Source organism: Prionailurus viverrinus, chromosome F2 (assembly GCF_022837055.1).
Source record: "Prionailurus viverrinus isolate Anna chromosome F2, UM_Priviv_1.0, whole genome shotgun sequence".
Lineage (NCBI taxonomy): Eukaryota > Metazoa > Chordata > Mammalia > Carnivora > Felidae > Prionailurus > Prionailurus viverrinus.
This window is the reverse complement of record NC_062578.1, coordinates 73,972,555-73,994,892: the sequence shown is the minus strand read 5'-3', so window position 1 is coordinate 73,994,892 and position 22,338 is coordinate 73,972,555. Positions and strand designations below refer to the sequence as shown.

The window sequence follows — 22,338 nt, the reverse complement described above, 5'->3', positions numbered from 1 at the left end:
GAGACCCTCACCACCATCCCTCTCCAGAACTTCCTCATCTTCCCCAACTGAAACTCCGTGCCCGTTACACAACGACTCCCTTTCCCCCCACTCCCGACTTTAAAAAAGACACATTAGAGCTGAGTCAAGATTTTGTCTGTAATAAGGTCACTTCTGCTCCTTTCCCTTCTAGTAGTTACATGCTTGAGAATCCAGTAGAGGTCTCTGTAATTCCAATGAGGATCACCCTCAGCCTGTCTCCTCTGAGCGGCAGGACAACCCAGGGGAATCGCCTCCCGGAAGTGAGTGTCCTAGGAGAAAAAGGACAGCAGGCGCTACACGAAACTGACCACCTGCTTCATTTCACCAGACAGGGGGCGGGGCTTCCACTCAAACAGGGCAGAGGGGCCTTTATCGTAACAGCTGCTGTTTACTGAGTCTTTCCTGTGTGACAGACACAGTGGCTGTAATTACTAATGTTTTCCAGCCACTTCTCTCCGTCAGGCACTGTTGTCACTGCCCTGCGTGGATCAGCTCATTCAGCCCTCACAATAGCCTCATAAGTGGCACTGTTATTATCATGAGCCCTTCCCAGCTCATGGGAAGTGGGACATTGTGACCATAAGTTGCCGGTCTCAGGGGCTCAATGATCTCATCTGTAAAGAGAGTTTGGACGAGATGAATCCAGTGCCTTCTCCAAGCTCCGACTGTCGCAGGATTCTCGCACAGAGGGTCGTGACACCGAGGCTTTTTTTTCCCCCAGGAAATTGTTCAGTTGGGTTTGTACCCGAAGAACTGAGCCCAGAACGCCACCTGGAGTCGTTTTTTTTAATGTGTTTTCTGCTTCTTTGTCCCCCATATATGGTAACACGCAAACATGCAGTCTGATTAAATGGTCTCATGTTACAAGGTCATGAAGGATGTTGTCACATATAGCCAGGTTGCCTTGAGGCTTTTTTTTCCCTTTCTTTAGGGAGGGGACCCCACCGCAAGACCTCCTAGCATGCCCTCCATGTGGTGGCAATGATACCAAATGTACCAGGTGATGACATCAGCCTCAGTCTTGTGGGTATGACTTCAGTGGGTATGACCTTCTAGAATGCCTTCAGCTGTTCACTCACAGAGTTTCCAGGGTGGCCACTTTCCATCTGGAGACATCCCAGGCCTCACCCTGAAGTTTCAGTCTGGTTTCTTGGCCTTGACAAGGAGCCACTCAGACCGAAATCTCCGCAGAAAGATCAGAGAGCTGGTCTAACCTATAACGTTAACCTGCTGTAGGAATTTATGTGGCTACAAAAGGTTAAAGCAGAGCATTCTGTCCATCAGATAATAACCAGAGTCTTAGAAGATGCTTGAGCTCAGTGGGAATCTCCAAGAACTCACGTTCTGCCCTCCGCAGTCATTCAACAAACATTTATTCTATAGCTACTAGAGGCTATGCTAGGCCCTGGGGAAGGTCCACAGAGTAACGATCTCAGGACCTACAAATGTGTTCTCCTTTGGGACAAGGTAGAGTGGCCCACTGTGGCCCTGGGTCCATTTGCAGGGCCACCAGGACATGGGACAGCCTTTGTCTCTGGGAGGACAAACTGTAGAAAGCGCTCTTTCCTCCAGGTTGATGCAGCCCGGCAGAAGGCAAACCTGGGAGTTGAACACTGGATGCATTTCAGCCTCTATGTGCCCCTCAGTGCAACACCTTTGCCCAGTGCACAACATGTACAACCCCATCCAGCAGCCATGTGGGTGCCCCTGGGGTAGCACGGTCACACTGTGCTATCATTCATACTCTGTTCTACGCACAAGTCAACCATCCATCTGACATTCTTGAAGGAGTTATGTTCCCAGGGAGTTAAAATTATTCTAAAATCCCTCTGGTCTTTAATGTTTTTTCCTTCCCCATTAAATACATGGTTGACCTGTTTGCACTAAGTGCCTACTGAAGGTAAATATTTGTTGACTTGCTCAGATCACGGGGCGCTATGATTGAAATGCGGTCAGTTCTTGGACTCTGCCCCCTTGCCACGACCCCCATGGCAGTCCCTGAGGCATGGTCTCTTGAACGCTAGGACAGCAACCAGGCATTCAAATCGCTCAGAAGCCATGGGGAAGGAAGAAATAGTCCCTCAGGAAAGCACTGTTTGTTGGCAGGCAGCGCCACCTTGTGGTTGCCAAATTTATTCCTTTGTCAAGCATTGGTAAGGTTCAAAGTCAGACTACTGAAGGTATATACTCAGAATGCCCCAGTAGCCCAATATATGGGTTATTTACAGCTTTGTCTACAAAAGTCAAACTATAGCCCTTGTTCACCTGCCTCCCTTCCCTATTATTCTGTGAACAACTCACAGATAAGGAGAGGTTTTCGCTCACTTTGCATTCTGGGATCCTTGCGATGTGCCTGCCACAGCACAATAATGGACCATGGGGAAAATGAATAAATGACACCAGATCTGTGGCCTCAAGGAGCCCGGGTTCAGATTCCATTTTAAAGATGGATGAACTGAATCTCAGGGAGGGAAGGTGATCTGCTGACTGTCATTAGTTGATGCTGGTTAGTGGCAAAGCTGGGACAGAAACCCTCCTAGGGCTTTCTCCTGCTACCTCAGTGCGCTATGGGACAAAGAGCTCGTGGGCGTTCTTACTTCCTGGGATTTCCGAAAGCGTACTCATCATCTTCCACCGACTTCTCTCCCAGGAGGCTGTTCCCTGGATGCCTCAGCCCTTCCTTTGCCCTCGCGCTATGATCGTGCTTCTCCTGAGTATGCTGATGGCCCCTCACGGCGGTGAGTAACGGTATCTTCCACCGAATTTCTGGCTTGTTATGTAATTAACATGAACACTAGGGAGTGCTGTCAAATGTCATCTTAGTTGCTTGTTACTACTTTTATCCCCTTGCCTGGGAGGGATGGAAGTCAAACAGTAATGATGGGCCACAGATTCAATTCAGCTGATATTTGAGGACCTTGCCCGGGGCACGAGGTGCGGGATGGGCGATGAGGAGGAGATCCAGGGAGAGCACAAGGCAGGGTGGCCACTTAACCATTCCTCCTCCCGATGGTACATCTCGTCTTGCCTTTGCTCGCCGGCCGCTGGCCCGTGTTTCGCTCGTTTCCTCGGAGTGTGTCAGTCCTCTCCACATGCGACAGGAAACACCCCTGTGTAGGTGTGTCTGCTGCGAAGGCACCTCCACCCCGCACCGGGGTCCCGCACCACCAGAGCCTGAAGACATCCGAGCAAGCTCCCTGGCAGCCCGGGCACTCATTTCCAGTTCGCGTGGAGTCGTGGTGACGATTCCGAGACTTCCGGCTCCCTCCTTTCTCGTTTGCACATTGGTGCAGCTCTCGAAGCCCCCCACCTCCTTCTTTCCTTCCTAGGACTGCTCTGGCTCCCGAGTGACTGACGTCACCCATTTACCCAGCCATTTCTTCCTTCCCTCCTCGTGTTCGGGTAAACTGGGGACCAACACGCTGAGCCTCCCTCTGCAAGATTCCCTTCCAAACACAGTAGTGAGGGTGTCAACATTATTGAGAATTGGTCTCGACCGTGACCTGAATTAGAGGACGCGCAGAGATCTGCGTGCTCCCCGGAAATCGGTGAGCACCCGTTATAGGGTAGGCACTTCACGGAGGACCCCGAAGCTCTCCTTCAGCTCTGGGTGCTCCCGAGCTCCGCCCCAGACCTTCCCTGTACGACAAAGGAGCACTCCCACTTCCAGAACTTGACGGGCTGCTATTGATTATTTAGCTCCTTCAAGGATGTTTTTTTTTTTTCCTCATTAAAGCCATTTTGTCGTGATTTGGGTCCCCAGGGCCAGTGGCTTCACCTTTACCCAGACCCTGACTATCTTGTTCAAATTCCAACTATGGCCTTGGTGTCCGTCCTTTTTTATGATAAAACTATGAAATATTCTATAGCGTTTCAGTCTCTTCCCTATCCTTTAAAATGAGATCACATCAGGGCACCTGGGTGGCTCCGTCAGTTAAGCGTCCGACTTCGGCTCAGGTCATGATCTCTCGGCTTGTGGGTTCGAGCCCCATGTCAGGCTCTGTGCTGACAGCTCGGAGCCTGGAGCCTGCTTCGGATTCTGTGTCTCCCTCTCTCTCTCTCTGCCTCTCTCCTGTCCATACTCTGTCTCTCTCTCCCTCTCTCAAAAATAAACAAACATTAAAAAAAAAATTAAAGCCACAGTTGGGGCACCTGGGAGGCTCAGTCGGTTAGGTCACAATCTCCCAGTTCATGAGTTCGAGCCCCACATCAGGCTCTTTGCTGTCAGCATGGAGCCCACTTTGGCGCCTCTGTCTCCCTCTCTCTGCCACTTCTCCGTGCACACCTTTGCACACACACACACTCTCTCTCAAAAATAAATAAACGTTAAAAAAAATTTTTTAAAAACCAGAGCCATAGAAAGTTGCACACACACTCTCCCTCTCTCAAAAATAAATAAACATTAAAAATTAAAAAAAAAATAGAGCCATAGAAAGTTGAAGTGTAAACATATACATGCGCGTGTGGATTTAAATGTCCCATACCTGCAGCCCCGACTGCAGGGGTGAGTGTGTGACCACCACGGATTCTACGTTACCCAGCCAACAAATTCACCAGGTTTTGGTCCAGGCGCTGCGGGGGGGGGGGGGGGGGGGGGGGGGTCTGTTTTTTGTTGTTTTGTTTTGTTTTTTAATTTTTTTAAGTTTGTTTATTTTGAGAGAGGGAGAGAGAGAGACAGCAAGAGCAGGGGAGGGGCAAAGAGGGAGGGAGGGAAAGAATCCCAAGCGGGCTCTGCCCTGACAGCATAGAGCTTGACTTGGGGCTCGAACTCACAAACCATGGGATCACGACCTGAGCCAAAACCAAGAGTCGGCGCTTAATCGACTGAGCCACCCAGGCGCCCCCGTCTGTGCTTGAGGTCTCCGCCCGCACGCCTAGTCTCAAAGAGGCGGGAATGGTGCCTTGGTCTGGGTCCTCTGGGAAACGGATGCCCAGACTGCAGACGTCTGGGGGATGGCAGGACTGCAACCAGGACAGGAGAGGTGGGTGCGTCCTTGACCACAGCTCGGTCTGAGGAAAGTCTGGCAAGGCCGCTAGGGAGGAGTCCATAAGCAATGTCCCGTGTGCCCCAGGAAGCTTGGCCACTGGGGTGCACCTGCTGGGTCATGGCCGGGAGCAGCCATGGGGGACGTGAACTCTGTGCAGAGCCCCCTCGGGCTTCCGAGCACCGCAGGCACAGAGCCGGAACTCTGCCGGGCGCCTTCTCGAAGCCGCACCCCCAGGGCCGTCTGACTCAGACGTCGAGGCAAGGCTTTGGGGCGTGCGGACAGGGTGGAGGGTCTCTGTACACTTCCACGGCTCTCTCCGGGGTGTTTCCTCACCCCTGTGGCAGGGGTGGGAGCGGCCCCCTCGGCACGCCCGGGGCCAGGTTACCCTCTCTCTTCTCTTCGCTGAGAGCTGGCTCGTGACTCCAAAGTGTTGGCCGGTGGGATGGTGGTCAGGCCTGTTAGGAGAGGGAGATACCCTTGAGCCTTCCCCACCAGGGAGCTCGACACAGGCCCCCATCACCCAGCAGAAGTGGTGCCCATTCCCCCACTGTCCTCTGTGCGTCCGCCTGCCAGAACCTGCGGGAGAGGCGGCTGGACACGGGTGGGGTTTGTGCATTGCCGGCTGATCTTCCGGGCAGAACACTTGATCGTATGAGACACCGCTCATAACCGCCGACAGACCTCGCCCTTCCACTCTCTAGAGATGGCTGATTTTGCTTAAAGGTTACGAGGCGAGGATTCCGTGATTCCACTGGGCCGTCACTCACTGGCTGATAAGTTGGCCATTTGACGGCATAGTTCAACCACGGGCTGCTCATTCGTTCACTGCAGAGATGTCTGCTGAACCGCGCTTACATTTGTCAGCGTTCTTACCCTCAGGAAGCCCCTGGTTTAGTGGAGGCAACGGTCCCCGACCCAGGTCATTGCAACCCGGGGTCACAGGGGCAGCGAGAGAAGGGCGTCCCGGCGTTACGGGAGCCAGGGAAGGTGTCCCTAACCCAGCCCGGTTTGGGGGTCGGGTAGGCCCTCTGGAACTCTGGGCAGAACGTGAAAATGTAAGGGCCAGTGACACAAAGGGGAGCAGGCGCCCGAGGCTCAGGGCACCGCACAAGCAAAGCCGGCACGGCAAGAATTCGTTTGGGGTCTGGAAAACGATAAGCATCCTGGAAGCATCAGCTTCAAAGTCGGAGATGGTTTGGCAGAGTGAGGAAGGGGCAGAGCCAGGGAAGCCGTACGTGTCCGGGCGGAAGAAGCTAGACCTTCCCTCCTCGGGTCTCGGCTTCGGTGTCTGTGACACGGCCACAGCGAACGGGGCCCCACGGCCCCGGGCGCAGCGCCGGACTGGAGGGGATGCCTGCAAAACAGATTCCGGAACAGAACGGATGCCAGCTGCCTTCCCTTCGAACAGTGCCCTCGCCGAGCCAGAATCCGTTTTATTCTGCCGAGTGTTGTCCCCCTCATCCCCTCGGACCCCCCACCCCCCGTCTCCCCCAGTGCCATCCCTCTGGAGCGGGCGAGTGAACGAATCCAGTCCTCTGGGATCCACAATTGAAGATCCACGGCGACTTCTGCAGCTGCTAAGGAAATGTGTGGGTGTCGACACCCTGAGAGGACTGGGAGCACTTCTCCACGAGCGGACCACCTCCACCCGCCAGAACACCGGGGCAGTACCCGTGAGCCAGCGAGCGAGGACCCGGCGGCACTTTACCGTTGCCGCAGAAGTGGGCCGCGGATGCTCTTAGCCGTCGGCTGGCATGCCGGTGAAATCGTGTCCGAGGCAATTAGACCAAATGTGGAATGTGCCAGAGCAATCACGTGGGCTCCGCGGTAGGACCCACCTGGAGCTGAAGGAGGTGCTGGGTCTCCCCGGGTCGGAACCTTGTCCGCGGGTCAAGTCCTCGTACAGCCCATGGCCCTCGGGCTGGAGCGAATGCCCCTCGGTGGGAACAGGAATCCGGAGGACTGGAGAGGACGCGCCTGGCCACAGCCGCAGAGCACATCCCGCTGGGAGTTGGGGCCAGCTCATCGTGCTGAAAGTTCGTCGTGCGAGGAGCCGGGGAGCCAGGCTGCGTCCCCTCCAACCCATCCCCGGAGGGCCTGGCCGCAGAGGGACCCAGCGCGAGCCCACGGGGTTGGTAGTTGGGGGGGCTGCTCCCCCGCAGACAGGCACCTGCTAACGATGTCTGCGTCCCCGGGATAAGTCCACGGGGGCGATGACGAGGTCGGTGATGAAGGTGAGGGCCAAGCAAGGCAAACCACTTGTTAGTGTGGAGGGGAAAGGAGGCAGCGAGTGGAAAGAGTTGCTCATAACAGTAGTAATGGTAATAATTAATAATGAACGGCTGCCGTGACATTTGAGCGTCCACGGTGCACCGGCCAGTAAGCCACGTTTTCCAGGCTTCACAGCGCCTCTCTGATCCATGGTGTCAGATCTTGCAGATCCAAGTTCATCTGCTATCACGGCCTTTGCTCCCACCCTTCCGGAATCTCGTAGACCCCCCTGCTTCATAATGAGGATTCCAGGCCCCTGGGGAGACAGCCAAGGCTGGGAAAAGGCCAAGTCCAGCTGGCTCCCTGCCTGAGTAGCTCATGCAGTTCAACATTTGCATCCCTTCACCGTGACTCCACTGTGGATAAATGCAGGGTCGGGAGCTGAGTCTCGGGGTGCACAGACCCCTGGCAGTCATTGGTCATTTTGCTTGCCGATAGAGAGGGAAAGCCCTGTCCTTGATTAGAGGCTTCCTGGGGTGGGGTCCTTTCCTTGCCTGTGCTTATTTCCCCCAATTTTTCATCTCAAGGCACTCCAAACATGCAACCTATATCAAAATGGTATGCTTTGTATGCAGCAAGAGCTTCCAGATGAGTCCCCAAACCTCTCTATCCTGAGCCAGAAGACCATTCTTTTTTTTTTCCTTTTTTCTTTTATTTTTTATTTCAGGAGTAGAATTTAGTGATTCATCACTTACGTATAGCACCCAGTGCCCACCCAACAAGTGCCCTCCTTAATGGCCATCACCCATCTAGCCCATCCCCCCACCCAACACCACCCCACCAGCAACCCTCAGTTTATTCTCTGTATTTAAGAGTCTCTTTTGGTTTGCCTCCTCTCTTTTTACCTTATTTTTCCTTCCCTTCCCCAATGTTCATCTGTTTTGTTTCTTAAATTCCACATATAAGTGAAATCATATGATATTTAACTTTCTCTGATTGACTTATTTTGCTTAGCATAATACACGCTAGTTCCATCCACATTGTTGCAAATGGCAAGATTTTGTTCTGTTTCGTCACCGAGTAGTATTCCATTATGTATATATATTACTATATCTTCTTTTTTAAAAAATGTTTATTTACTTTTGAGAAAGAGAGACAGAGTGCAAATGGAGGAGGGGCAGAGAGAGAAGGAGACACGGAATCTGAAGCAGGTTCCAGGCTCTGGACTCTCAGCACAGAGCCCGACACGGGGCACTAACCCACGGACCGCGAGATCATGACCCGAGCCGACGTCGGACGCTTAGCTGACTGAGCCACCCAGGAGTCCTTGCTACATCTTCTTTATCTGTCCATCAGTTGATAGACATTTGGGCTCTTTCCATACTTTGGCTATCGTTGATAGCACTGCTATAAACATTGGGGTGCATGTGCCCCTTTGAATCAGCATTTTTGTATCTTCTGGGTAAATACCTAGTAGTGCAATTGCTGGGTCATAGGGTAGTTCTATTTTTAATTTTTGAGGAACCTCCATAGGGTTTTCCAGAGTGGCTGCACCAGCCTGCATTGCCACCAACAATGCAAAAGGGATCCTTTTTCTCCGCATCCTCGCCAACATCTGTTGTTGCCTGAGTTGTTCATTTTAGCCATCCTGACAGGTGTGAGGAGTATCTCCTCATGGTTTTGATTTGTATTTCCCTGATGATGAGCGATGCTGAGCATCTTTCCGTGGGTCTGCTAGCCATCTGGATGTCGTCTTTGGAAAAGTGTCTACTCACGTCTTTTGCCCATCAGAAGGCCATTCTTAAGGCCAACCAATGTGAGACAGTAGGACCACCTTGTTTTCATCAACAGCTACCCCAGAGACCCGGCATAGAGTAGGTCCTAGAAAAATATACGTCGAATTGAATTTACCTGCGTCCCCTCATCCCCTTGCCTGCTGGCTGCCCCTCCCAGCAAGTGGGTTATGACACTGCTCCTGCTAACACTGCTGTCCTCCTCGATTATAGGGGGCCATCCTCTGGACACCCCACACCTTCCACGGGAGCTGCCTCCAGGACTCTCAAAAACTATCAGTAAGGGTTTTTTGAACTTTTCTTGGGAGACCTAGCTGGGAAGGAAGTTGTCTGGGATACTGGCAGAGAAAATGACCCTTTCTATAAATACACCACTTACTGCTGTGGCTCTTGTAGGCACAGTGATTCAAATGGGGCTCAAAAGCCTCTCCCTCAACTGTCTCCCCTCCTGTCTGACCCACCATGGCTCTCTCGTCGGAGACAGAGCGCTAAAGCTCCCATCAAAAGATAAAGGTCAGCTGAAAGGGGGACAGGAGATGGAAGTCAATGGGTTGATCATGGGGGTAATATGGTCACGGTATTTTAGCTTCAGATTGAGCTCTGAGACTCCTAGAAGGCAAGGTAAAGAGAGAAAGAAAGACAATGCATTCCAGGGCTCAACCTATACGAAAGGAAGATCCATAACTGGTTTTTTGGGGAGGGGGAAGTCTTCCTGGTGAGACAGGGTAAAGATTTCTCAGGTGGGCTCTTAAACCGGGTACCGCTGAAGGACACAATGCATAGCGAACCAGCCGGCCACACTCGCCCCAACTTCAGGGTTCACTTCCAGCCTTTCAGAGAGGCGAGCTGAGTCAACCAAATTATTTGTGCATGAGCCCACGCAAGCAAAGTGATCAGTCCCACCCAGACCCAAACGACAATCTGGCCCCTCTCCAAATGCCATAACCCCCCGGCCAAGGGCGATGCCCAGTCCGGGGAGAACTTGTAACAGACGTATAGACTCACAGCGCATGCTTGGCATTTGATGGGAACAAGGCCGGGAAACCCCGTGTGGCAGCAGGCCATGACAGCCCTTTCTCTCCAGCGAGAGCATCCCGGGCGATCGGTGCATCAGGATCCCAGGAGCCCCCCCCCAGGTAGCAGATCAGATGCAAGGGAATGGGGCTCACGGAGAGCACCCACAGGACCTGCCCCGGCCTAGAAGCTTTATTCTCTAGTACAATTAGTATCTCCAGTAACGATTTCATAGGTACCGTTTCCAGGATGCCCAGAAGAGACATGCTCAGTGGCAAGAGTCATCACACTGAGGGGGTCCCCACACGATGACTCCCCACTAGGTATTTATAGTTCAGCCGGGGTCCCCGCCCGTCCAGATACACCTCGTCCTCCAGGGGCCGTGTTGCTTTACTAACACATTTCCATGGCATCTCCATGGTAACCCGCATTACTAGAAAGGTAGTCCGAGGGCAAATCCATCCTTAGAGAAAGAGAAAGGGTTTTACTTACTCTTCACAGGGGCGGGGCGGGGCGAGGAGGCAGGGCAAGGGAAGGGCCCGCCGACTTGTTTCCTCTGCTTTCCACTTAGATCTCACAGCCTTCCAAGGGGCGTTTAAAAACGCGGAAAGTGTGGCCGACATTTTTGGTAAGTGAAATGCCAAACTGCTTCTGTCTGCCGGGTGTCAGGGCACGGGGTGCGTGAGTGTGGGAAATCTAAGGAAGTTACCAGGGCCTTGGTCGCTGCTCTCTGGGCTCCCTTGCTCCCGCTGCCCCAGCCAAGCTCTGAACCATGTGATCCGGGTTCCGACAGGAGCAGTGGTGTCTCGTATTGCATTGCGTGTCCCTGGGTTGCGAGGTGCCTGCATCGTCCTGACTTTGTTAGTCCTGATCAGTCCGCAACCCGGGCGGCGGGGCCGGTGGGGGGGGGGGGGGGGGGGGCGTTGCGGAGAGAATGGCGCCCCTGTTGCCCAGGCTAGGAATCAAGCCTAAGAGAGGTATGTGACGTGCCCAGGTCACAAGGGGGACGCTCCCCTCTGAGTCCAGAGCTCAGTGGCTGGCTCTTCTCTCCCCAGCTAACAAATACACGTAAAGCCTAAGAATTTCAAAGAGGGTCAAGGGCTCCATTTATCAATTACGTTTCTATCCCGTGACTATCGATTGCTGGATACCGTGATGGTTCCCACCATTGCTTTCTGAAAGTACCCCCCAAATAAGGCTATCCTGTGATTGACAGGGAGCAAGGAGCTCTGAACTGCTGTGGGATTAGACAACACGGGTAGAGGATTGCACTGGAGGTGTGCATGTGACTCAGTGCAGGTGCCCACTAAGTTTTTGAGTGAAAATGCATATTTATATAAACACACACACACACACACACACACACACATACATACGCAAGCAGCTTTTTTCCCTCTGTATAGAATCATTTCTTCGTTTTCCGACGAGGCCATGTGAAAACAAACCATGGGAATGGAAGTTTGAATGGGGTAGGAAAAACTCGAAGAGTCTGGGAGGGAATAGTCCTCACAGACCCCTCGTGGACCTCCCCAAGCTCCCACGGGTGACCCTGCGCATTAGAATCATGGCTGTGGGGTCACACCCCCTTTGGCGCTTAACTGTCTTGCAGCCAGAAAGGCAGAGAATGGGGAGGGTGGGTGTGCCGCTCGAGGTCAAAAACCTGGAAATTGCTCTCTTGCCAGTTTTGCTCGCAGGAACGTTCGTGTTTAGGGCAAATCATTGGTTGCTGGTTGGTACCTCGGGCATATCTCTGACCTTCAGTTTCTTTATGAAACAGAAGTGACAGAGTGGCATCTGCCTTGCCAGATTAATGGGAAGTTTATGGGATCATGGGCCAAGCGAATGCTTTCTAAGGCGTGACTCGCTATCACTCTTAACTATTGTCCTATTTAAAGCACATAGCAGTTTCTGGCCCATAATAGGGGCCCCCAAATTATTAGTGTCTGTATCCGTTCTCTAGGGCCACGACTGTATCATTTGGGGTCCACTCATCAGACTCATAGTGACTTAAATAACAAAGGCATTTAATCATCTCACAGAAGCCATCTGAAAGCCCCAGATGTCAGAGGTATCAGCAGGTGTCAGAGGCCCATTCTTCCTCCACCGCTCCAACTAAGCATGCTGGCTTTTCGATATTAGGCTTGGGGCCTCATGGTGACAAGGTGGTTGCCACAGCCCCAGCCAACATATCCTCACCCATATTCAAGGAAGGAGAAAGGTGTAGAGCCAAAGGATGTCTTCCATGCCTTTGTCCTTTATTATGAAAGAAACAATTCCCAAACGTCTCTAACCGACTTCCCCTTGTTTCGGCCAGATCTGGGTCACGTGCTCAGCCCTAGGTCACTCACTGTAATGGAAGCCAGGATTATTAGCATGACGAACCCAGAATGAGCATGACACATCCTCCAGGGATTTGCGGAAGGGGCTCACCTTCGCTGAGCGCCTTTCAGCTTTGTGGGTAAGGAAGAAAGTACGTGACTATTGGAGGTGACCGGCAGGGACCACGGCTCACAAACCTGCCTCCTTCCCATTGTCCAGAACGACCCTGAGTAACCAGTAGGTGCTTAGTAGGTTGCCGTGGTGCAGGAAGTCCCGGGCACAGGGGCTCCTTCCCGGACCCCGGTCCCCAGCACCTGGCCTGCTGTCCCCTCCCCGCAGACTGCCTGGGCTCCCACTTCACCTGGCTGCAGGCCGTCCTCACCAACTTCCCCGCGCTCCTCCAGTTCGTGAATGGCATGAAGTGTGTGGCCGGTCTCTGCCCCCGGGATTTGGAGGACTACGGCTGTGCCTGCAGGTTTGAGATGGAGGGACCGCCCGTGGACGCGTCTGACAGGTGAGCTCTGGGAGGCCTGGCTGATATTTGGGAAAGCTGTCAGGAGCTTAGTTCTCCTCCCCTGCGAAGTGACTGGTTTCCTCATCTTTCCATGGCTACGTATCACGTCCTGGGAAGTTGTCAGGATCCTGGCTCTGTCTCACATGCAAAGCGTCAGAGTAGTGACTCTCCGAGTGGGGTCCCCCTGTATCAGAACCACCGGGATACTTGCTAAAATGCAGATTCCAGGGGCCCATCCCAGACGGACCTACTCAAGACTACCTTCACCTAGAACCTGAAATCTGAATTTAAAACAAGCTCCCCAGGAAAATTATTCTTTGTTCAGAACAGTCCTGGCCAGCAGGGGTCAAGTAACTACGAAGGTTTCCGTTTAATTTTCGCACAAACGTGAGCCAATCCCATATGGACACTCTGCTTAATGTAACAGAATCCTAGGGGCGCCTGGGTGGCTCAGTCGGTTCAGCGTCTGACTCTCGCTTTCGGCTCAGGGCTTCTTGATCTCACAGTTGGTGAGATCGAGCCCTCCGTCAGGCTTTCCACTTACAGCAGGGAGCCTGCCTGGGATTCTCTCTCTCGGTGTCTCTGCCCTTCTCCTGCTCTCGCTCTCTCTCTTAAAATATATAAATAAACATTTGACATGTGCACATAGACAGAATCCTATCCCTGCTTCAAAGACGTAGGTAGCTAGTGGGGGTTATAGAGGAGACACAAGGGGCCCCATGACAGTGCGTGCCCTCCCTGCACACAAGGGAGGAGAAATTACAACAAATCCTCTACCTTGACACATCAGGTTAGGAAGAAAAGTTAAAATGTTAGATGCATCTAGTGTTGCCAGGGATTTGGCAAAAGGTTTACTGGCAGCGGGAGGGCACCTCTACCCCGGGATCCATGTCCCCACCCACTCGTGTGCACCTGTGCCCAAAGCCAGCGTGACAGAGTGTGTGCTCTCATAGAAGTGGGAAGGACTCCCTTTAGTAGCAGATGGGACAGCCCGTTGTCTTTCCCGGAGTCTCTCCATTAGGACACCCTCTTTGAATGCAACCTCCATGCTCCCCAAACCTGCCCTTCCCTGCCCTGCACCCGCCACGTGGGACAGCGCGTGCACACGGTCTGTCTCACGCTCCACTCAACAAACTCTAAGCGGGAGGGTGGGGGGGGGAGCTGCACCATGTCATTTCTGTGCACCCCCCACTGTGGACCACAGCACTGGGCACATAGTAGGAGCTCAGCAAATTAACTCCAATTGCTTTTCGGAGATTAAAATTAAGTAATTACATAAAAAGTGATATATCCTTGCCGGAGCAGGAGAAACAGCTTCGGAATCAAGCAAGAGCTCTCTCTCATTTCCACGTCTCCAAGAGAGGATGTCAGTTGCCTCTGCACCAGAAGGGCACTTTCCCAACTTTGGGACCAGGAGCAAACTGACTCCCAGAACCAGCTCACTGACATTCCGACCGAAAGAGGCTGATCCGTGTGGCATGGTGCTCGGACCATTTCTGGGAATGTATTTTCCTTTCAGGTTCTCCTTTACCACTTCTAATTATTAGAATTATTAGAATGCCTAGAACACCTAGCCAGAAGTCAAAGAAATGAAGCAGCAATCCACCACAGTCTCAATGATGGAAGAAGTGATGGCCCCCCGAACCGGTGGAATGATGGGCCACACCCAATTTCGGTTACTTTACACAGTTCAGTTGACGGGGGTGGGGATCTCCAAACTCCTGGAGGACTGGATGTTTCTACTTTGAACCTTCATAGCAGATTCCAAGAATAATTGCTATCATGTATTGAGTGCCTACCTCACGGTAAGATCTATATAGATGTTTTCTTTTTTTTTTAACTTTTAATATTTTTTCAGGTTATTTACTTATTTTGAGAGAGAGAGGCAGAGAGAGAGAGAGAGGGTGCAGGAGGTGCAGACAGAGGAGAGAGAGAGAGAGAGAGAGAGAATCCCGAGCAGGACCTGCCCTGCCAGTGCAGAGCACAATGTAGGGCTTGAACTCATGAACCATGAGATCACGAGCTGAGCCAAAAACAAATGTCGGTTGCTTAACCGGCTGAGCCACCAAGGCGCCCCTGATGGATGTTTCCCTGAACCCCCCAAATTTTTGAGTTAGGCAGTTGGAGAAATTTCGTAGCTTGCCCAAAGCTATGAGCTGCCTGTGTACTTTTTCTTCTTTACATTGGTCTCCACTGACCTCCTGTGTGCATTGCAAGAGCCTCCTGACCCCCATTTTAGTGTCAGCCTCACTCTGAGATTGACTTCGACCTTGGCAAGTTACTGAGCCTTGTACGACTCAGTCCGCATGTATATAAATGCTCATAATGATAATAGCACCTGCTGCACGGGTAACATCACCCAGTTGTATGTGCACGCATGCGTATGCACGTGTGTGTGCAAAGAGCTCTATTGGAAACATCACTGCCAGGAATCCTCCAGAGACACCACAATGGCAGACTCCCCTCTCTTAACCTTCCCCCACGCTCTCACCTTGGCCTCCCCCACCTGCCGCAGCTGCTGCTTCCAGCATCGCAGGTGCTACGAGGAAGCCGCCGAGATGGACTGTCTCCAGGACCCTGCCAAGCTCAGCACAGATGTCAACTGCATCAGCAAGACGATCACGTGTGGTGAGCATCTCCCTGTGTCTCAGGGAGCTGGACTGAGAAACAACAGCTCGGGTGTCCCAGGCCCAGGGCTCCCAGGGTCCCCCCTGATCATCACTGCCACGGACAACATCATCGCCTCTGCTCCAAGCCCCTCGAGGGCTGGATCTATGGCATCTGTACCTCGCATGGAGTCGAGGCACCATAAATGCTTCTTGACATGAAAGAATAGCCCATCCGCAGGTTGTGTGATTTATGATTTTAGACTGTAGCCACCCTGGAAGCTTGGGAAAGCAGATGGCTTGCAGCTCCCACACTGTGTGATGTTGGAACAGTCACTCAACAAGTCAGAACCTCTGCCCGGGGAGGAGAAAACCCCGTGCAGAGATGTGTTTTGAGAATTGAGTTAAACAATGCTTCAAGGTAAAACAGGGGTACCTTTGTTAAACGTAAACAGTGCTCCCGTGTGAAACAGATACCACGGTGACTGGCCTATGTTAAGAAGTCAGCAGTGGAAGCATAAGAGAGGCAGTGATGGACGGATGAGGTTTGTGGTTGCTGCTGAGTCGGTTCAAACCTCAGCTCGGCACCCTGCTCACCATGTCACTCCAGGGATTGTATTTCACGTCCCTAGACGGTCCCGGCAGAAGAATTAGAAGAGGCAAAGGCGTGGGGGCGAGCATGGCACCTTGGGGGCACGGTACATTGAAGCCGTTCTTTATGGGCACCTATCATGTGCCAAAGGCTTTATACCTAGCAGATGCGATTGTCCTAACAATCTTATGAGATGGACTCATTATTCCCTGTTTTCGAATAAGAGCAGGAAAGCTCAGAGAAATTAAACAACTTGCCCAAAGTCACATAAGCGGCTAAGTAGCAGCGTCAGGGTTTGAACCCGGGTTCCACTGACCCCAAAGTCCAGCTAGTGAGGACTGGCTGAAGTGTGGCGTGTCGGGAAAGGAGTGAGGAAGAGCATGAGCCTAAATCCCTGCACAGTGAGCATGGAAAACACCGTCCATCCATCCATTCATTCATTCATTCGGCAGGTGCATACTGAGCACCTACCTACACTGGGAGCACCTACCTACACTGGATATCTAGGTCCTGGGGATATCCTGACCTTCTCAAATCTCCTCGTGGCTGCCAGGCACTGTAAAAATACCAGAACCAAGTGCTAGAGTGTGTTAGCGACACGAGCTGTGGAGGGAGATAAAGCAGGGGAAGGCACAGAGAGGACTGGGGGTGGGGGGGAAGGCCCCCTGAGAAGATGCCCACGGAGCCAAGACTGAGGCGCAGCGGGAAGCAAGCTGGCGGCCGTCCCGGAGGTGGGCACTGCCATGCCAGCGGCTTGTGGGTGTGCCTCGATGTACGCGGTGCCCCCCGTGCTTGGGAGACAGGCCAGACAGTCAGAAAGGGGGTGAGGAAGCAGGAAGGAGATGAGCTCCGAGCGCAGCTTTTAGGTCCATTGGGAAGTTATCGGAAGGTTCTAGACCCCCGGAAAGACATGGTTTGCCCTGAGTCTCGAAAGGCTTGTCCTCGATGAGCGTGGACAGGGCAGTAGGTTTGGGGGCGGGGGCGGGGGGAGGCCACTGACAGAGCCCAGGCACGAGCAGATGGGGGCTTGGCCCAGGGAGGGGTGTGGAGGTGGGGATATGTGGTCACACTGTAAACAGGTCGAAAGTAGAGGCCCGACGGTCGGGGGTGAGCGTGAGAGTAGGGGGCACAGAACCCAGGTTGGGCCTGCGCAGCCAAAGCTCGCGGAGCCAACACAGTGAGAGCAGGATGCCCACGGGGGGAGCGGGACCCTGGCAGGCAGATCGGGGTCAGGGTGGAAGGTCGCATTAGCTCTTGGGATTCCCAGTGACATCCTCCCACCTGCTCTGCCCTTGCTCCGTGCACAGAGTCCGAGGACCCTTGCGAGCACCTGCTGTGTACCTGCGACAAGGTTGCCATAGAGTGCTTGGCTCAGTCCAGCATCAACTCTTCCCTGAACCTTCTGGACACTTCCTTCTGTCTGGCTCAGCCTCCAGGTGGGAAGAACTGGGCCCCGCGTCGGTGGTGGGGCCTGACAAGCTGGGGCGGGAGCCGGCACGGGAGCCTTGGTTGCCGTGTGTCCTCAGAGGCGAGTCCGACCCCTTCCGACAGTCCCCCAATCCGCTGCCCTGAACAGGCTTCCCAATGTGTTTCTTTGCAGAGCCGCCCAGCACGAGAGAGGGGACCACGCTTCCGCCCAGAGGTAAGGCCTCCTAAGGAGGCTGCTCCTCGGCCCACAGGGGCCAGGCTACAGCTGGAACTAAGAGACACCCTCACCCCACCCCACCCCCCCGCCGGGCCTGCCTGAGTGACCTGTGGCACTGGAGATGTCCCCCCCTACCTTCCCCTGCCCAGGAGACAGCATGACTGCTGAGAAACCCAGTTCAAACATCCAACAGCAAACAGCCCTCATGCAAACATCATTCCTTGCCACGTGGACAGGGGTGCGTTTAATCCAGTTAAGGTGTAGACCCCGGGTGCTTTCTCTCTTGCTCTAGAGTCGGGGCCCTGGTATACAAGGAGGGCAGGACAGGGTCCAGTGCTCTGATGGAGGAAAAGGCTCCTCGTGGCTGGGCGAGCTCCTGGCCGCGGAGGCCTCCAAAGAGCAGACAGGCTTCCTCCCTCCTCTGCCTTCCAGAACTTACCACAGAAAGGGCAGTCTGGGCCCAGACAGGGGCTCCTTGCAGGGGAGGCTATTTTCTGTCCCTCTTCTTAAGACAGGCCGCCTACTGAAGCCAGCAAGTGTTCATTCCTACCCTAAAACATGTGTCTTACGGGAAAAGCGAGGGTTCAGCTCACGCCGGGCGTTCCTCGTTCACCAAGGATCGCACGGCCTCTCCGTCCCGACGCCACGGGTGCCCGGGGATGGGAATTTCGAGGTGCGCTTTGGCAGAGCGCCCCTCCTTTCCTGGGGCTGGGGTCTCCCTCCCAGCCCCGCGGTGTTTGTCAAAGAAGCTGAGGTCAGCGCACCTGCGCGTGTGAGCGTGCACGTGCGCAGGAGTGTGCTGGTGTAGGCATGCGCACATGCGTGGCTATGGGTGTGTGTGTGCGTGTCCTATTTCGATGTATCTTCTGGGTCTGGTTCTCTTTCTTCCGTGCCGTCTGCCTCCCTTTTTTTTTTTTAATTTTTTTTTTGTAATGTTTATTTATTTTTGAGACAGAGAGAGACAGAGCATGAACGGGGGAGGGTCAGAGAGAGGGAGACACAGAATCCGAAACAGGCTCCAGGCTCTGAGCCGTCAGCACAGAGCCCGACGCGGGGCTCGAACTCACGGACCGTGAGATCGTGACCTGAGCCGAAGTCGGCCGCTTAACCGACCGAGCCACCCAGGCGCCCCCGTCTGCCTCCCTTTTGAACGGAGGTCTTTCTAAGTCGGGATATCACGGTTCACAAACCCTCGAGGTCTGCAGGCCTTTCACTGCCACAGCCTGGGTCTGCTAGGGTCACCTTCCCCGGCCAGAACCCAGCAGGGGCTGCAGCCCCTCCTGTGCTGGGGCCCCGTAAGCATCCCATGTCCCGGGAGGTGTAGGGGAGACAGGGAAACCCTGAGACAGAACGAAAGCCCTTGTCTGGCAACAGCTCTCGCGGCCCCCTCCCGTCTCGGGCCAGCAGTCCCAGCCTGTCCTCTGAGACCCGTGGCACTTGGTCTGGGCGCAGTGTTCCATCAGTCATTGCTTCGGGGCTTTCTGTTCCAGTGGTTCCTGTGGACCCCGCAGACACCAGTGCGATGGCCGTTTCGGGAGAAGGTGAGCACGAGGGGGCCGGCGTGTAGCCCAAATACCCACGCTGTGGTTGTGCCATCTGCCTGCCTGCTGGGACTACGTCCCCTAAAATGCCCCCTGCCCGGGATTGCATTGAGACTGCTCAAGAACATTCCAGAGCCACTCAGTTCCTCCCGACCCCCGCATCTCTTCTCTCTTTGCTCTGCTTTCTCCCACACCCCTCTTCCCACCTCGGTAGAATTGTCAGATGCAGGATAGTCACCCTCGGTCACCTGAGGCTGAATTTCAGATGAGCCACAAATACTGTTTTAGTATAAGTATGTCGCAGAATTTGCATGGGATATACTCATCCTGAAGAGTGATCTGTCGCTCGCGTGAAATCTGAATTTAACTGGGCATCCTGTATTTTTTATTTGCCACACTTGGCAATTCTATGCCTCAGGGGGATCGCCCTGCACCGCCACCTTCCCAGAGGTTTGAGCCTTTCTCTCCTCCGCGGCTGCTGTCGTGAGAAAAGACGCACGAGCTCACTGTGCAGCTGATCCCCGGCTGCCCTCCATGTCCAAGGGCATCTCATCCCCAACAGCTCTCGGGCAGCCCGTGCCTTGGACTCGAGGTCTAGGAAAAGAGGAAATGGCACCCGAACCCAGCCAAAGCTTCACCATGTGCCCTGCCCGCACGGCAACCATTCCCCGCATGACCCACAGTGGCCACTTCCATCAGGAACCGAGGCTATGCCTCGGGCTTCGCTGCCCACGAGACAATCTCCGAATCACCCTCAGTTGGCACATTTTCCACTTACCGCAGCCTGAGCCATCATCACCCTGGGCATGGTGCAGAGAAAACACGCTTCGTAAGGAACCCAGAGTCTAACTGGCGAAAGAGAGTTCGTGCACTCACACGTCGGTCCCCCAGCACTCACGCACGCACACCCATGACCTCGCAGTGCCCACAAATGCCCTCCAGGAAAGGAGGGAGCCTGAATGCAGGAAGAAGCTTCAGTCACAAGGGAAAAAGACAAAGGGCCCGTGACTGTTCTCACCATCGTGTCATGCAACAACCATGCTTTGGAGTCCGGCAGCTTTGGGATGGTCTCCTGGCTCTCCCATTTTTCAGCTGTAGGACTCTGAAAGCGTGGTTCGCCCTCTCTAATCTTCCATTTCACTTCAGAGAGCAGCGACTGGCCTTTTTTTTTTTTTTTTTTTTTTCTGTAAAGGGCCAGAGAGTAAATATTTTAGGCTTTGTGGGCCATAGGGTCTCTGTCACAATGACCCAACTCGGTCATTTGGACTGGAACCATAACGTCGGTACCTGGATGGGTGTGAACGTGTTCCGCTAAAACGTTATTTGCAAAAACAGGCTGAGGGCCGAGCTAGGGTTTAGCAGCCCCTGGAAAGGGATGGTTACACCTGTCCTCCGGGGTGACAGGGGCTGAAATGAGAGAGAGCATGGGGGGATTCTGGGCCAGCATCTTCTTCGGAAGTCTGGTGCAGCTGTGAAAAAAACAATGCGGAACACTGGACAATTTGCTTCAAATATTAAATCTCATTTCACGCTCACACAACCCGGTGAAATCATCAACCCCACACAGAGATGGTAAAGTGAGCTGGAGAGAGAAATTGTCCAAGACGTGCAGCTGGGTGGCAGGCTGGGGTTCGAGGCCTGTATGGCGTTCTGTCCTTACCGCTAGACTGCACCCCCCTTTCGGGTGCCTTCCCCCGTGGACCTGCTCCAGCAAGGGGACATAATGTCTCGTTCTCCCAAAGGGGCCATTGGCTGGTCTCTTTGCCTACAAACAGGCCTGGTGCTAATGTGGCCCCTCGTCCACTTAATGGAGACCAGCGTGTCCATATTCCTGATCAGACCGCCACGGGCTTCCTCTCCTCAGCCTCCCAGTCCCTCGGCCCCCAAAGCTGTTTTGTTTGCAGGCGACCCCTGCCTGGCTTACGTGCTGAGCTGGGCGGGTAATTGAAGTTGAGTGGTTTCTTTCCACAGTGGCTCCTGAGACCAGAGCCGACCCGCTGACCACGCCCTCCAGGACAAGTAAGCAGAGAAGACTCCGAAGGAGGGGACAGCACGGGAGCCGGTGGCGACATGCCATCTAAATATACATGCTCAGTTCTGATGACAGCTCTTTGACCGGCCCCAGAAGACACATTAGTATACCCATTTTTCAGATGATGTAGGAAACTGGGGCTCCAGGAGGTTAAAAGTTACAGGTGGCTCAGCACCAGCCTCGCTGGACTGGTCTCTAACCCAGTCTCAGGTTGTAAGACTTGTTCTGTCTCTTGTCGTTCCGTCCTGTTCCGTGTCGTGGTGACTCACGGAGAACAGCCTCGTCCCTAAAAACATCTAGGCCAACGTGTCCTCGGAAGAAGTAATCTAATCGTTTACTTTGCTTGTGGTGATGAATAACCATGGACTCTTTACTAATAAGCATATATATCTCATAATAACCATTTACTAATTACTAAGAATGAATAAATAGATTCCTTGGTTAACAGGCAGTGACATCACGGAGGACTTCAATATGTCGGCCTGTTCCTAAGCCCCTACGCCCATCCTCTGGGTTCATCCCCCTGGTCCTAGGAGGCCCCATTTGACAGATAAAGGAGGCGCTCTGAGGGGCAGTCGTTTGCCTGGGGTAGGACAGCATAGTATTCCGTTCGTTCTGAACCTGCGAATTTTACTTTGAAGAGAACCATCTTTCCGGCTTAGAGCCCCGGAGGTTCTGTGTCCACTTTTATGTGTCCACAGCATTAGACTCGTGAGCCCGATCTCAACGTATCACCATGGCAATCTTGACCTTTGACACACTGAATTTAAGGCAGTTCCTTCCTTCCCCCATGGTGTTGGGAGTTACCACCACTGGCCCTCAGTAGTACGGCCAGAAGTGCAACAGCCCCCTAGCTCAGTGGTTAGGACAGCCACCTTTGGCCAAGTGGCCCCAGGAACTGCATTCTGTGACTTCCTAGCTCCATGACCTACAGTAAGTGATCTGTCTTCTCTGTGTGCCCCCGTTCTCATCTCTGAGTGAGGGTGAGCACAGTACTAATTTGTGGGGTTGTTGTTTAGGACGAGCAACGCACTTAATACTGTGTCTGGCTTGTAGTAGGTC

The 22,338-nt window shown here is 53.5% G+C and overlaps 1 protein-coding gene across 1 annotated transcript in view; it reads left to right on the top strand.

Moving 5' to 3' along the window:
• The first annotated feature begins 2,686 nt into the window (after positions 1 to 2,686).
• The window catches only part of OC90 (otoconin 90), a 29,947-nt gene continuing 10,295 nt past the window's right edge, over positions 2,687 to 22,338 (top strand). Inside the window, exons 1-9 of the mRNA XM_047842870.1 lie at positions 2,687 to 2,759; positions 9,227 to 9,292; positions 10,599 to 10,655; positions 12,686 to 12,860; positions 15,376 to 15,488; positions 17,366 to 17,494; positions 17,659 to 17,700; positions 19,194 to 19,244; positions 21,216 to 21,263. Coding sequence (XP_047698826.1) covers positions 2,687 to 2,759; positions 9,227 to 9,292; positions 10,599 to 10,655; positions 12,686 to 12,860; positions 15,376 to 15,488; positions 17,366 to 17,494; positions 17,659 to 17,700; positions 19,194 to 19,244; positions 21,216 to 21,263 — 754 coding nt within the window. The remainder of the gene's footprint in view (positions 2,760 to 9,226; positions 9,293 to 10,598; positions 10,656 to 12,685; positions 12,861 to 15,375; positions 15,489 to 17,365; positions 17,495 to 17,658; positions 17,701 to 19,193; positions 19,245 to 21,215; positions 21,264 to 22,338) is intronic.